This window comes from Phragmites australis, chromosome 6 (assembly GCF_958298935.1).
Source record: "Phragmites australis chromosome 6, lpPhrAust1.1, whole genome shotgun sequence".
NCBI classification, from domain to species: domain Eukaryota; kingdom Viridiplantae; phylum Streptophyta; class Magnoliopsida; order Poales; family Poaceae; genus Phragmites; species Phragmites australis.
Window position 1 is genome coordinate 37330099 of NC_084926.1, and position 11471 is coordinate 37341569.

The following is an 11471-nucleotide window of genomic DNA, read 5'->3' on the forward strand; positions in this document are numbered from 1 at the left end:
TAAAATGTAAGTACTCGACATACGAGGTAAAATCTAATTTTCCATATGCATGCTTTTGTCTTCACGGCGATACCGACGTCTGTTTTGTCGAGGCATGGAGATTTACAGACTACACTTCGCCGCCCAAAATGGTGCGCAAAAGTTTGCCTCACCTAGCTGAGCAATTCTGGGCAACAAAATACAAGGCGTTTGGTCCCCTTGCTCTACTTGCCGTCTCATTAATCGCTTTCCACCTCTCTTCCATGTACGCAAGCAAGGAGCCATGGAAGTTACCGAGCAAGCATGCAACCAAGGTGACCAAGCAACCACGCCGCGCTGGCTGCAGCACGGCGGAACTCGCCATGGCTGTCCACCGCGCGCCACCGGGATCGCTCGCTGCCGTGCCAGCTCGTCGCAGCCATCCATGCCGGCGCCCGATTTGGATGTCGCGCTCGCTGAGATACCGGCTGGTTCCCGTCTGCACTGAGGTCGTCTTCAGTACCCCATTGCTAATTTGTACTGATTTGCCTAGAAAATGTGTCGAATTGCTTTTAGATCTACGTTTATTGTGGGTGGATTTGTAGTTTAGTGGCAAAACTCTATGGGTGGAGGTAGTCGATGGGAGTTCGACTCCCGTTCCACACCCTAAAAAATCTTGAAAGTAGACCACGCTGTGAGAAATCATCTATTAAAAAAAAAGATATACGCTTATTTGCTTTCAAATTTGTCCCGGCCTTGCTTTCAGTTTGTGATCCAATTTGTTTCTCAAATTAGGCTGAAAACTTGAACTGCATTCAAAGTTCTGCCGATTAGCCTCTACGGTTGCATCCTGATTTATTTGAAGTTAGTTTGATTTGGTTTTCCCATCTGACAAATTTGCTTTTCAATTTTTTCTTCAATTTCCTTTCTTCATATATGCTACTTTATTAGACTGATTTGTTTGTCAAATTTCACTGATTTGCTATCTAAATTTTCCCAAAGAGTCTATTTCAAAATTATATGAATTTTCTTTTCCGGTATATATGATTTGCTTTCCAATATACCATACTTGGCTTTTCTTCATCTCCATGCCCTCGCCATCGAATTTGCCCCATTTCATTCATGATTAGACAAGCATGTGCAGTGCAGGATGAGTACTGTGATGGAAAAATTGTCGCCGTGCATATTAATATGGAACGGCAGGGGGCGTGCGTGCTGAAACGTGAATGCCTACACGGCCAGAGCGCAGAGCCTAGTCATGTCCTGTATGCAACGGGATTTTAACGTGTGGTTGAAAACGATTTTAAGTGGTACATACACTTCTCTTCTAACGTATGATTACTCATTTTTGAGCCATATATATGTGAACTTGTGAAGTTTTTATTCTCCCATGTGCGGTTGGTTAGCTTTGTTAGCCAACCGAAGTACCGAGCAGTATGTATGTATAGGTGTGCTTATACACCTGGATGTACTGATAATAATACTGATCCAAGAAACATATTCAATGATCAGCTGCTGTTGACCACCCTGCAGTTGGCCCTGATCTGGCCGGCGGTCCCGGTGAGCGGGCTGATGTTTCCCATCTTTATCATGGCAGCGGCGAAATCGGAGGCGAAGAGGGCCGGGTTGGCGCTGTACTGCCGCACCAGCGAGTCCTGGGAGCCGCCGTTGAAGAGCTCCTGGTCGGAGTGCAGCAGGCCGCGCTGGACCAGCAGGTTGCGGTAGTAGGCGTTGTCGAAGATGAGCTGCGTCTGCACGTCGAGCGGCGCCAGGTTGCTGTCGCCGGTCCCCTGCGCGGCGGGGCAGTTGCGCTGGCGCAGCCGAGCGAACGCCGGGTCGATGTCGGTGTCGTTGTAGATGTGGTCGCGGAAGTTCTGGCACTGCGAGAAGCCGATGGTATGCGCGCCGGAGAGCGCCGTCAGGTCGCGCGGGCTCAGCCCCTTGTTGCCGAACTCCGAGATGAGCGTGTTGAGGTCGGACGCCGGCGAGGGGAGGTCGCTGTTGGCCAGGTTCAGGCTCGCCGTTGTCGAGTCGCGCCGGCCGAGTGGCACCTCCCAGCTGGGCCCACCGAGCTGCAGTAACGATCGAGACGCATATGCACGTAGACCGATAGACGTACGTACGCGGTCAGAATAATGTCTATGATTGTACGCTTAGTAGTTATGACACGTTGTAGGATATGTGTATGCGTGCGTATATAGTATAATACCAGGAAGGTGCCGTCCCGTGCGGCGAGGGCGACGATGTCGGCGCATGAGACGACGCCGGGGCAGAGGGCCTCGACGTTGGCCTTGATCTGGTCGATGACCTCGAAGCCACGGACGGAGTTCACGTTCGGGCCGGCGCCCTTCTCGCCGACGAAGCTCCCCACGTCGTCCAGAAGAATCGAGCCGTCGCAGCCCTGAGAGCAAATTTTGTCTCCATGGATGTTAGCACAGTACGTACGTGTAGTTGAAGGCTTGAAGGTGCCTCGCATGCATGGGAAGTTTCTCTATGTGTACTTGATCAAGGGTTAATTACTTGGACGAAGCAGTCGTGGAAGAAGAGCCTGACGAGGGAGGCGCCCATCCGGCGCTCGGCGAGGAGGGCCTTGATCATGGTGGCGCGCACGATGAGCCCTAGCGTCGGGCAGCTCCTAGCGTAGAACGACGGCGAGAGCTGCCCGCACGCCGTGGAGCAGAGGAGCGTGAGGGCGAGCAAGCAATGCCAGGTCCGGAACGAAGCCATGGCCAAACCTGCTAGCTCACCGATATGATCGATTAACCTAGTTAGGTAATCAATCAAGCGATCTTCTCTAACTAATCACCAGAGGATCGGACCACTAGCTATAGCTAGCTCAGTAGCTTGCTTGATTAACTGGGATTGACACGAGCTGTCTATTTATAGTGTCCAGTCCCTGCGGCTGCATGCAAAAGTGTACCGAGCTCTCCATGCCGCTACCAGAGTCAAAGTTAGGCCATTAGGGACGTGGAAAAATATAGCAAGTTCTACGGCCTCTCTCGTGGTTGACAATGCAACGCGCAGATGCCAATATCTCTATCGTCTTTCGTGTATTGCTCAGTACTCGCAAATAAAGATGGAGCAAATCATACATCGAGCGATTCTAAAAAAAAATAAAAAAAAATAAAAAAAATCATACATGGAGCAAATGAAGACAAGAGAAGTTGAAGTGTAGTGTCTTGTCGTTACGGGTAGAGATCGCATTCAGAGACAGCTGCTAGGAATTAAGTTTGACGCGCGTCGTCCCATTGCTTCGGTAGCCTTTCTTTCTGTGTGAACTAGCTAGTTTTTAAAGTTATATATACTTATCAGTGATCGATCATGCATGGATCTATCATTTATGTCTTACAGTTAAATTTGATTATGAGACTTGAGAGGGAAGTGTGTAAGCAATGCAAGTCATGATAAGATCGAACGGGAGGACCCCCCCCCCCCCCCCCGGGGCAGGAGGGTCTCTAATTCCCTGCCTTCTCACCACTCGGGTATAGATTCAGGTCACTAAACAGTATCCAGTATTTCATGGATTAGTGCATTCTGAGTAGCCTGAAAGTTCCCGGTTTCGACCATGCTCTTTGCTACTGGAAAGAAAAAAGGAAGGGAAGAAAGCAGCCTCAACTACTAATATAACTCTGAACGTTTTCGCTCTCGAAGGATATATTTCTTTCTTTGCTCAATACCCGTCAAATTTTTCCGTTGTATTTCTACTTGAATATGAGAGAAGGAGCATTTCTCGGCTTATCAAATGATGTCTCTCAATCCCTTTCTCCACACAACCTGCTTAATTTATATGACCTCATTACTAGTAGGAAAGTGATGGTGTAACTAATTAAAAAGGTGTTTTTGATACTGATCCTCAACCGACAGTTTTTGTGGTTCAAGAATAAGCTTGCCCTGTCTGATGGGATATGACGATTCAGTTTTGAGGGCGTTTGGCTGGAGGGCAATCTGAATAGGATGGCCAGTTTGAGAGAATATTTCTCTGAGATGCTAGATGAGTTAATATGGAAAAATGTGGTGGATGAGCTCATCCATCCTTCGTCCTCCCTCCTACTAGGCACCTCTCCCTCTTCCATCTTCTCTCCTGATGTGCAACAGATCTGTGAGCAACGACACGGTGCGGGGGCAGGCCAGCTCGAGCGGAGCAGGGGCTGGCGAGCTCCGGCGGCGGAGCGGAGGGTGAGCTTGGCTAGGCACGTGGAACAAGGGCAGGGCGATCTCGACTAGTCGTAGGAAGCAAGAGTAGGGTGGTAGGGTGACCTTGGAGAAGACCAAGGGAGGGCGGTGCACCGAGAAGACCAAGGGAGGATGGCACCGGCATAGGGGTGGCGAGTCATGTGGCATGGCCGTGGAGGCAGGGAACTGGTGAGCGGAGCGGCTGCACACGCGACGTACAACCACTTGGCCCCGTGTTTAGCTCATCCACATCCTCCTCATTACACCAGCCAAACAAGAAACTTGGATTATCGTGCTTGTCCAACCAAATATAAAACTGGATCATCCCATTAAAAAACATAGATGATCATATAACATCCATGTTTACCCTCTAACCAAACATTACCCAAGTTGTCGATTAAGTTCTGATAGCTGCGACGGTCAGCAATCACAGACTCACATGGCTGGAGAACTTTTCCATAGCCCAATTTTGTGCCACCTCGTCAGTTGATCCACCCCCGGAATCAGTGCATGCAATTACAGCCTAATCGACCAACTAGACCCTTGAAATTCTTGGACGCACCAGGAAGGAGAACCATATATCAATGACGAGTTTCGCATGGAGAATATGCATGCACAATTGGACAAGTCGTGAAACACGCAATGAACGACGATGCATGAGCCAACGTCGTGTACGTACCCTTCAGTCTAAACCCTGAACACGAGGCGCCATAACCAAAATCAGTGCGGGCTTTAGGTGTGTTGGTGGTTAAGTCACCAAACCAGGGGAAGTCTTCGGCCAAGAGAGAGAGCCCCCTCATGTTGTTCATCATCTTTTTTATGGGGATATGACCATTCTGCCCCCACACAACGGTCAGGGCTCGATGACACTAAATGTCTTCACATCATGCTGAACTGTCTTTTATGGCAACGGTTCAATTTCTGACGCGCCTCGTTTCAACCGCCGTTAACCCTGTTTTTCAGCGCTATAAATACGCTCCACCCTGCGCCTCAATTTTTACCGCTTGAATCTGCTGAAGCTATAGCTCTCGTACGAAGACTCTCGCAGTCACCTTTCTTTCTGAAGCCCAGTGAGAATGGCTCTGAAAGGCAAGACAAACCGCCCGAAGACCTATTGGATTGGAAAATCTAAGGTTGACGAAGAAATCCTAGTTGGACTAGTAAAAGAGGGTTTGATTAGCGATGTTTCAAAGGTTAGGCTCCTGAAGGGCCAAGAGACTCCGGAGCTTGAAGATGATGAAGCCATTGTCTTTGTTGACTACTTCTGAGCGGGGCTTCGTCTTCCTTGCGATGAGATGGTGCCGAAGGTTCTGAAGCTGTTTGAAACCTACCTCCACCAGCTGACGCTGAACGCCATCGTTCGGCTCGGCCTCTTCGCCTGAGCGGTGCATTTCGAAGGAGCGAAGGCATCGGCCAGGGCTTTCACCGCAGCCCACAGGCTCCATCACCATCCGAAGCTGGTTTTCGCCTCTATCGTACAAAGCGAAGCCCATTATAGCTGCCTGAACTTTACTTATTGCACCGGCCTGGCCACGTCATTCGTGGCATACAAGAACAAATGGCCGAAGGACTGGGCGCAATGGTGGTTCTACCACAAGGTGGATCGAGGAGTTTTCTCGTGTCCAAGTACGAAGAGGTGAAGGGGAACCGTACCCCCGATGTACAGCTAAAGGCCTCTCAGAGGGCAACATTTGAGGCCTTCACCAGGTGTGCAAAGCATCTGACCACGCGCGATCTCATAGAAGAATTCGTGGCATCCGGGGTATGGCCCCTTAGGCGGGGTTGGACCATCCTGAAATTCGGTGACAAAGGGCCGGAGGGACTCTGCCATCCCCAGCTTGACTTACAAGGTTTCACAGGTATTATCTTTTATCATGTTCTTAACTGCACTTCGGCTCTCTGTCATTTTCTTACATTGTTTGCTTTGTGGCAGACTTGACGGTGGCCAAAGTGGAGACTAAAGCCATGCTTCTTCTTGGGAAATTTACTCAGGGCGAAGCCCAGCTCTGCACCGACTAGGGGCTCAATCGGTGACTTAACCGGATTTTTGAGTTACGAGGCCTTGCCTATAAGGACAGGCCGAAGGTGACCATGCTCTCATCGGGTCAGGGCGAAGGAGAGGGCTCCCTGAACACCAAGGCCGGCAGAGAATCTGCTGCGGGCAGCCAAAAGAAGCAAAAAATCGCAAACCCTTCACCGCGAGGAGGCAAAAAGAAGAAGGCACTTGCCCTGAATAAGAGACCTCGCGAAGTGGCCTTCGATGACCTGGGCGAGAAAGTGACCCCTGAAGGCTCTTTTGCCATTCGAGTTGTGCCCCTTCGACAAGAGCCTCCGAAGGGCATACATGATCTTCAGCTCCTCGCCGAAGCCCGCCTTTTCTACGTGTGTGGACCTTGCCACGCTAATTCTCAGCGATGAAGAGGACGAACCTTTGGATCAGCGTGTAACCACCGAGCTAGCCGGGGGGGGGGGGCTGAGGAGGCCGAAGGAGCAAAAAATGTCGAAAAAGCTGGAGCTAAATCAGCCTCTATGTCTTCATCTTCGAGTTCTTCCTCTATGGACAGTTCGTCCGACGGCCACAGAGCCACAGAGACCTAATAGGAGAATACCTCGCTGCCCATGCCTCATTGTGGCGGAAAGGGGCTTATGAGTCATAGCGGCTTACTTGGCGCTGAAGCCTTCAAGATTTCTTCCTTTGAGCCAAGCTCGGGGGAGGTCAATGACTCAAAGAAGATGTTTGGCAGCTTCGTTCTTCCCGAGCTTGAGATTTCTCTAGCATGAAAGCCCGCTGCTGAGCTCATCGACGCCTCCAACGTGGCAATTGCAAAGGTATTTTGTATCATCCTTCAGCTTTTCTTCACTTACTCGTTCTCATACCTCCGCGCTATCGCATGCCATGCTTATTTCACGCGCTCAGCGCAAGCAAGTGGAGCGTTCTGAGGCCCGCGCAAAAAATGCGGAGGCGCAAAGGGCCTTGTTTCAAGCCTGGGTGGAGAAGGCCTAGGCCCAAAAAAAGGAGTTCGCGCAACGAGCGAAGGAGGTTAATCTACGCTCACAACAGCTTGAAAAAGAAGTGAGCTCCCTTCACTCGGGCAAACAGAGCACAGAAGAAGAAGTCACCTACCTTCGGCAAAATCTAACGGGGTCCGAAGCTCAAGTCTCGGAGCTGCATGCCCTCTGCAACGCTAAAAAAGCTAAAGTGCAGCGGCTGCACGAAGAACTGGATGAGGCAAAGGTGCTATCCGACGATGCCCTCATTATGCTAGAAGAACTAGAGCCGAAGGTTGTAGCAGCCTGCGAAGCAAGTAGCAATACTTTTGACAGAATCGGTGCTTCGGCCACGCCTACAACGCTTAACCTTGTCGGGCTGGGTAGCCTTCTTGGATGGATGTATGAAACCAGCGGTAGCCTTTTTCCCGTGCTCCAGCTATACTGTGACTTCTGCGCTATGGTCTCGGCCAGGAGTTTAGTCTAGTCAATTGAGATGACTGGTTGTGACCATCATACTGCGCTTCAAAAACTAACCTTCTGCTATCCTTCGGACATGTCAACTTCGGTTGTGTCGAGGGCATCGAAGGCTACCGCGTAATCATTCACCACCAACTACTGGTGTAAACATGGCCGCGAGCTTGCCCTCCAGGAGGCAGAAATCAACCGCTAACGAGTACATTTTTTTTAAGTTGTGCTTTCGAGATTTTTGCCACCTGCGTATTCATGGACCCTTTGTTCTGCAGGCAAAAGCAAAGGATGACCCTTCCACCAGAGCGACGACCAAAGCTACCGAAGAAAATGAGAAGGTGTGAAGAGTGCACGAAGCGTTGTTTTGGGTTTGAACATTTGGTTACCAACTAAAATATATTGTAATATATACACTTTTATTAATCGTTAAATATTTTGACTATCTTTGCTCTCTGCGCAGGTCCTCCCTTCGGTCACTGTGCAGGTAGCCGAAGATGTTGTTCCCATCACTGTGATACGGGACAATTTTTTTATGTCTTGATCTTGCTGGGATTCCTTCCACCATCGCCACCTAGCTATTGATTTTAGGAGGTACTGAAGAGCAAAGTGTAGGTCCTATGATGTAATGAATGCCAACTCCAAAGTGTTCTGGAAGTCGTTTAAACCTTCGGTTTTAGAGACCCGTAAGGCTGAGCATGAGGCCCACAGGATTACGCGTGGAGACTTTGAGCCTCCGCATATGCTCATCGACCTGAAGCCTGAGCCAGAAAACGATAATCATGGATTCCTACCCTGTCAGTTTCAATTTTGCTACCGCCAAGGGCCTTGCAAATAGTGCGACATGTTGAAGGTAGGAGTGCTTCACCTACGTCTTCGTCTACCACTTCTTCATCAAATTATATTGGATCCCCATTGGATCTAACGCTGCCTTTTCATGCCAGTCAAGGCATAGCCTTTCAATTTGGCTTTAGCCGATGGTATAAAGATTTTGTAGATCCTGACATTGATGAATTTGCATAATAAAGTCATTAACATTGAAATGATTATTATCTTTGGCCGTTATATATTGATCTTATCGACTTGGTCTTTCATCGATTTGGACCTTCAGCTACATCGTGTCTGAATCATGATCCAGAAAACGCCGTCTCCCCTGACTTTGAAGCCGTAGGGACCTTCGGCATAACCGCGTATGTTTTGCCTTCGGCGCGGGAGAAGGCATTCTTAGCCCCCGACTTTTAGTCGAGAGGTGTGCCACCTTCTTTGATGTTAAACAGCACTTCGGCTTTTTCTCCCGAAGGTATGTTTTGCCTTCGGTGTGGGGGCAGGCACTCTTAGCCCTAACTTTTAGTCGAGAGGTGCGCTGCCTTCTTTGAGGTCAAGCAGCACTTCGGCTTTTGCTCCCGAAGGTATTTATTGCCTTCGGTGCGGGGGCAGGCACTCTTAGCCCCTGACTTTTAGTCGAGAGGTGTGCCACCTTTTTTTAGGTTAAGAAACACTTTGACTTTTGTTTGAGCATTACACAGGTATTCATGTGTGTAACTGAATCATAATTACTTTTGCCATAAGGGTGAAGATGCTGTAGAAAGATAGATGCTTTAAACTATGGACATCTTCGAAGGGACTAATAAGCTTCAAACTTTGCTGCAGGTTTACGCCCGTCTAAAGTCGAAAGGTAAGATGTCTTTCTTTGACATTCCATACCTTGACTTTTATGGCGAGTTCTCAGCCCGCCTCTTGTCGATTGGTGTGCTTCCTTTTTTCGAAAGACTGCAACACTTCGACGATGAATTATGCATAAATTCAACAAAAGTACACGCTTTCTTCGGGGTAATTCCATATATATTGGTGGGTTTACAAAGGTCGCTGCCTCGTTAAAAACCTCACGCCCTGATGAAGGGTTCCCCCTATGAGGAAAAGAGTACAACACCCGTACATTGTTTTGATTGAATTGCAGAAAGAAAATTACATAAATGTTGCATTGATTCGTGTACTTCGCCCACCAATGCGAAGACATCTTCTATGCTTACTAGACATAAAACTTGCGAAGGTTGTCAGCATTTCAAGTGTGCGGAAGCTCTTCCCCTTTGATAGTAGCAAGGTGATAAGACTTCACCAAGAAAGATCCGTCCCACCTACTTTGCAATTTTCCCACGGCCGAAGTATTGGTGAGCCTCTGCAGTACCAAGTCTCCAGGAGCGAACTCCTTCGAGGACACTTTCTTATCTCTCCATCTCATAGTTTTCGCCTGATATTTGGTCAGGTTTTCGACGGCCTGCATTCTCACCTCCTCCAGTGCATCTTTTGATATTGATTCTTCATTTTGGGCTGATTCAGTTATGACTCGAAATGATTTATTTTTACATTCCTCTAGAGTCATTGCCTCTTCGCCGAAGAGCAAACGAAATGGCGTGAACCCTGTCGGTCTTGTTATCGTTGTTCTTACGGACCACAAGACCTTCGACAGCCCTTCCACCCACTTTCCTTTTGGCAGACCTTGCAGACGTCTTGCGACACCAGTTAAGATGATGCCGTTTTCCCTCTCCATAGCTCCTTTTGACTGTGGGTGATATACTGATGCGAAATGGACTTTAATTCCCAGGCCTTCGCAGAATTTTTTGAACCCTTCGCTGTCAAATTGCGTACCGTTATCAATGGTCACCTTGTGAGGGACGCCGAAGCGGCAGACGATATTTTGCCATAAGAATGTTTAGACATTTTTTGATGTCATGTTCACCAGCGACATCGCCTCCACCCATTTTGAGAAGTACTCGACCGCGACAATGGCATAACGTAAGTTTCCAGGGGCGACTGGTACCTGTCTGATAATGTCAATTCCCCACCGCATTAATGGCCAGACTGATGGTATGAGCTGCATCTTTGTCGAAGGCCTGTTTGAACCCTTGGTCAAGTACTAGCACTTCACGTAGCTTCGAACTATGTACTCTGCAGAAGAGATAGCCTTCGGCCAAAAGAATCTTTGCTTGAATACTTTCCCGATGAGTGCTCGAGTGCCGATATGCGAGCCACACCGTCCTCCGTGTATTTCTCTGAGCAAGTTTTGCCCCTCTACTTGGGATATGCATCGAAGCATCGGTGCACAAACTCCCATCTTGTACAATTTGTATCCCATAATTTTGTAGTTTCTAGCTCTTTGCGCCATACGCTTTGCCTCAACATTATCTTCGGGCTCGTAGTAACCGCGAAGGTCATTATAGGGGAGTGCCAATCTTCGCTCTCAATTCTAGTCACCGAGCGTGCCGCCTGCAAACGGACCTCAATGGCTAGCACCTTCAACATTTGATAAAACACATCTAGTTGTATTGGTAGATTTTGCGACGTGGCCTTTTCGTGGTCATCGGCCTCAAAGTTGTCATTCCTTGATATGCTCTTGACTGTAAACCCCAGGAAATGCTTTTTCATACTTCTAACCATTGCCATATACTTGACCAGTTCTGGCTCCTTCACCTAAATTGTCTTTTCAATTTAGCTTGCGACCACCTTGGAGTTTGTCTTGACTAGGACCCTTCGGGCGCCCAACGCCTATGCCTTACGAAGCCTGAGGAGAACTGCTTCATACTCTACAACATTGTTTGTCAATTGAAACTCGAGCCTAGCAGTGTATCACTCCTAAAGGAGAAGATACTACTGCCACCACACCAATACCCGAAGCCCCCCAGGCTCTATCACAATACACGATCCAAACTGGGTCTAACGGTACTTCTGGAGCTTCAGTCTGCAGTGTCCAGTCCGCCATGAACTCCGCTAATGCTTGAAACTTTATCGCTGTTCTTGCGATGAAAGCTTACATGAATGGTGCAATCTCTGCAGCCCATTTTGCAATCCTCCCTATAGCTTCACGATTTTCAAACATGTCGTGAAGG

The 11471-nt window shown here is 48.7% G+C and overlaps 1 protein-coding gene across 1 annotated transcript; it reads right to left on the bottom strand.

The window, feature by feature from the left end:
* Window positions 1-1334: 1334 nt before the first annotated feature.
* LOC133922355 (peroxidase 70-like) lies at window positions 1335-2884 on the bottom strand. The gene is made up of 3 exons (XM_062367652.1): window positions 2479-2884; window positions 2168-2359; window positions 1335-2030 (listed from the first exon to the last, which is right to left on the bottom strand). Exons 1-3 carry the CDS (start codon window positions 2683-2685, stop codon window positions 1467-1469), a joined length of 963 nt encoding a protein of 320 aa, XP_062223636.1. The 5' UTR covers window positions 2686-2884; the 3' UTR covers window positions 1335-1466.
* Window positions 2885-11471: the final 8587 nt, after the last annotated feature.

Excerpts from the sequence above, each read along its gene's own strand:
- LOC133922355 (XM_062367652.1), bottom strand. The coding sequence starts at position 2,685 with ATGGCTTCGTTCCGGACCTGGCATTGCTTGCTCGCCCTCACGCTCCTC. Across the intron at positions 2,360-2,478 it reads TCCACGACTGCTTCGTCCAA|GGCTGCGACGGCTCGATTCT; the intron begins GTAATTAACCCT and ends ATTTGCTCTCAG. Across the intron at positions 2,031-2,167 it reads CACGGGACGGCACCTTCCTG|CTCGGTGGGCCCAGCTGGGA; the intron begins GTATTATACTAT and ends TCGTTACTGCAG.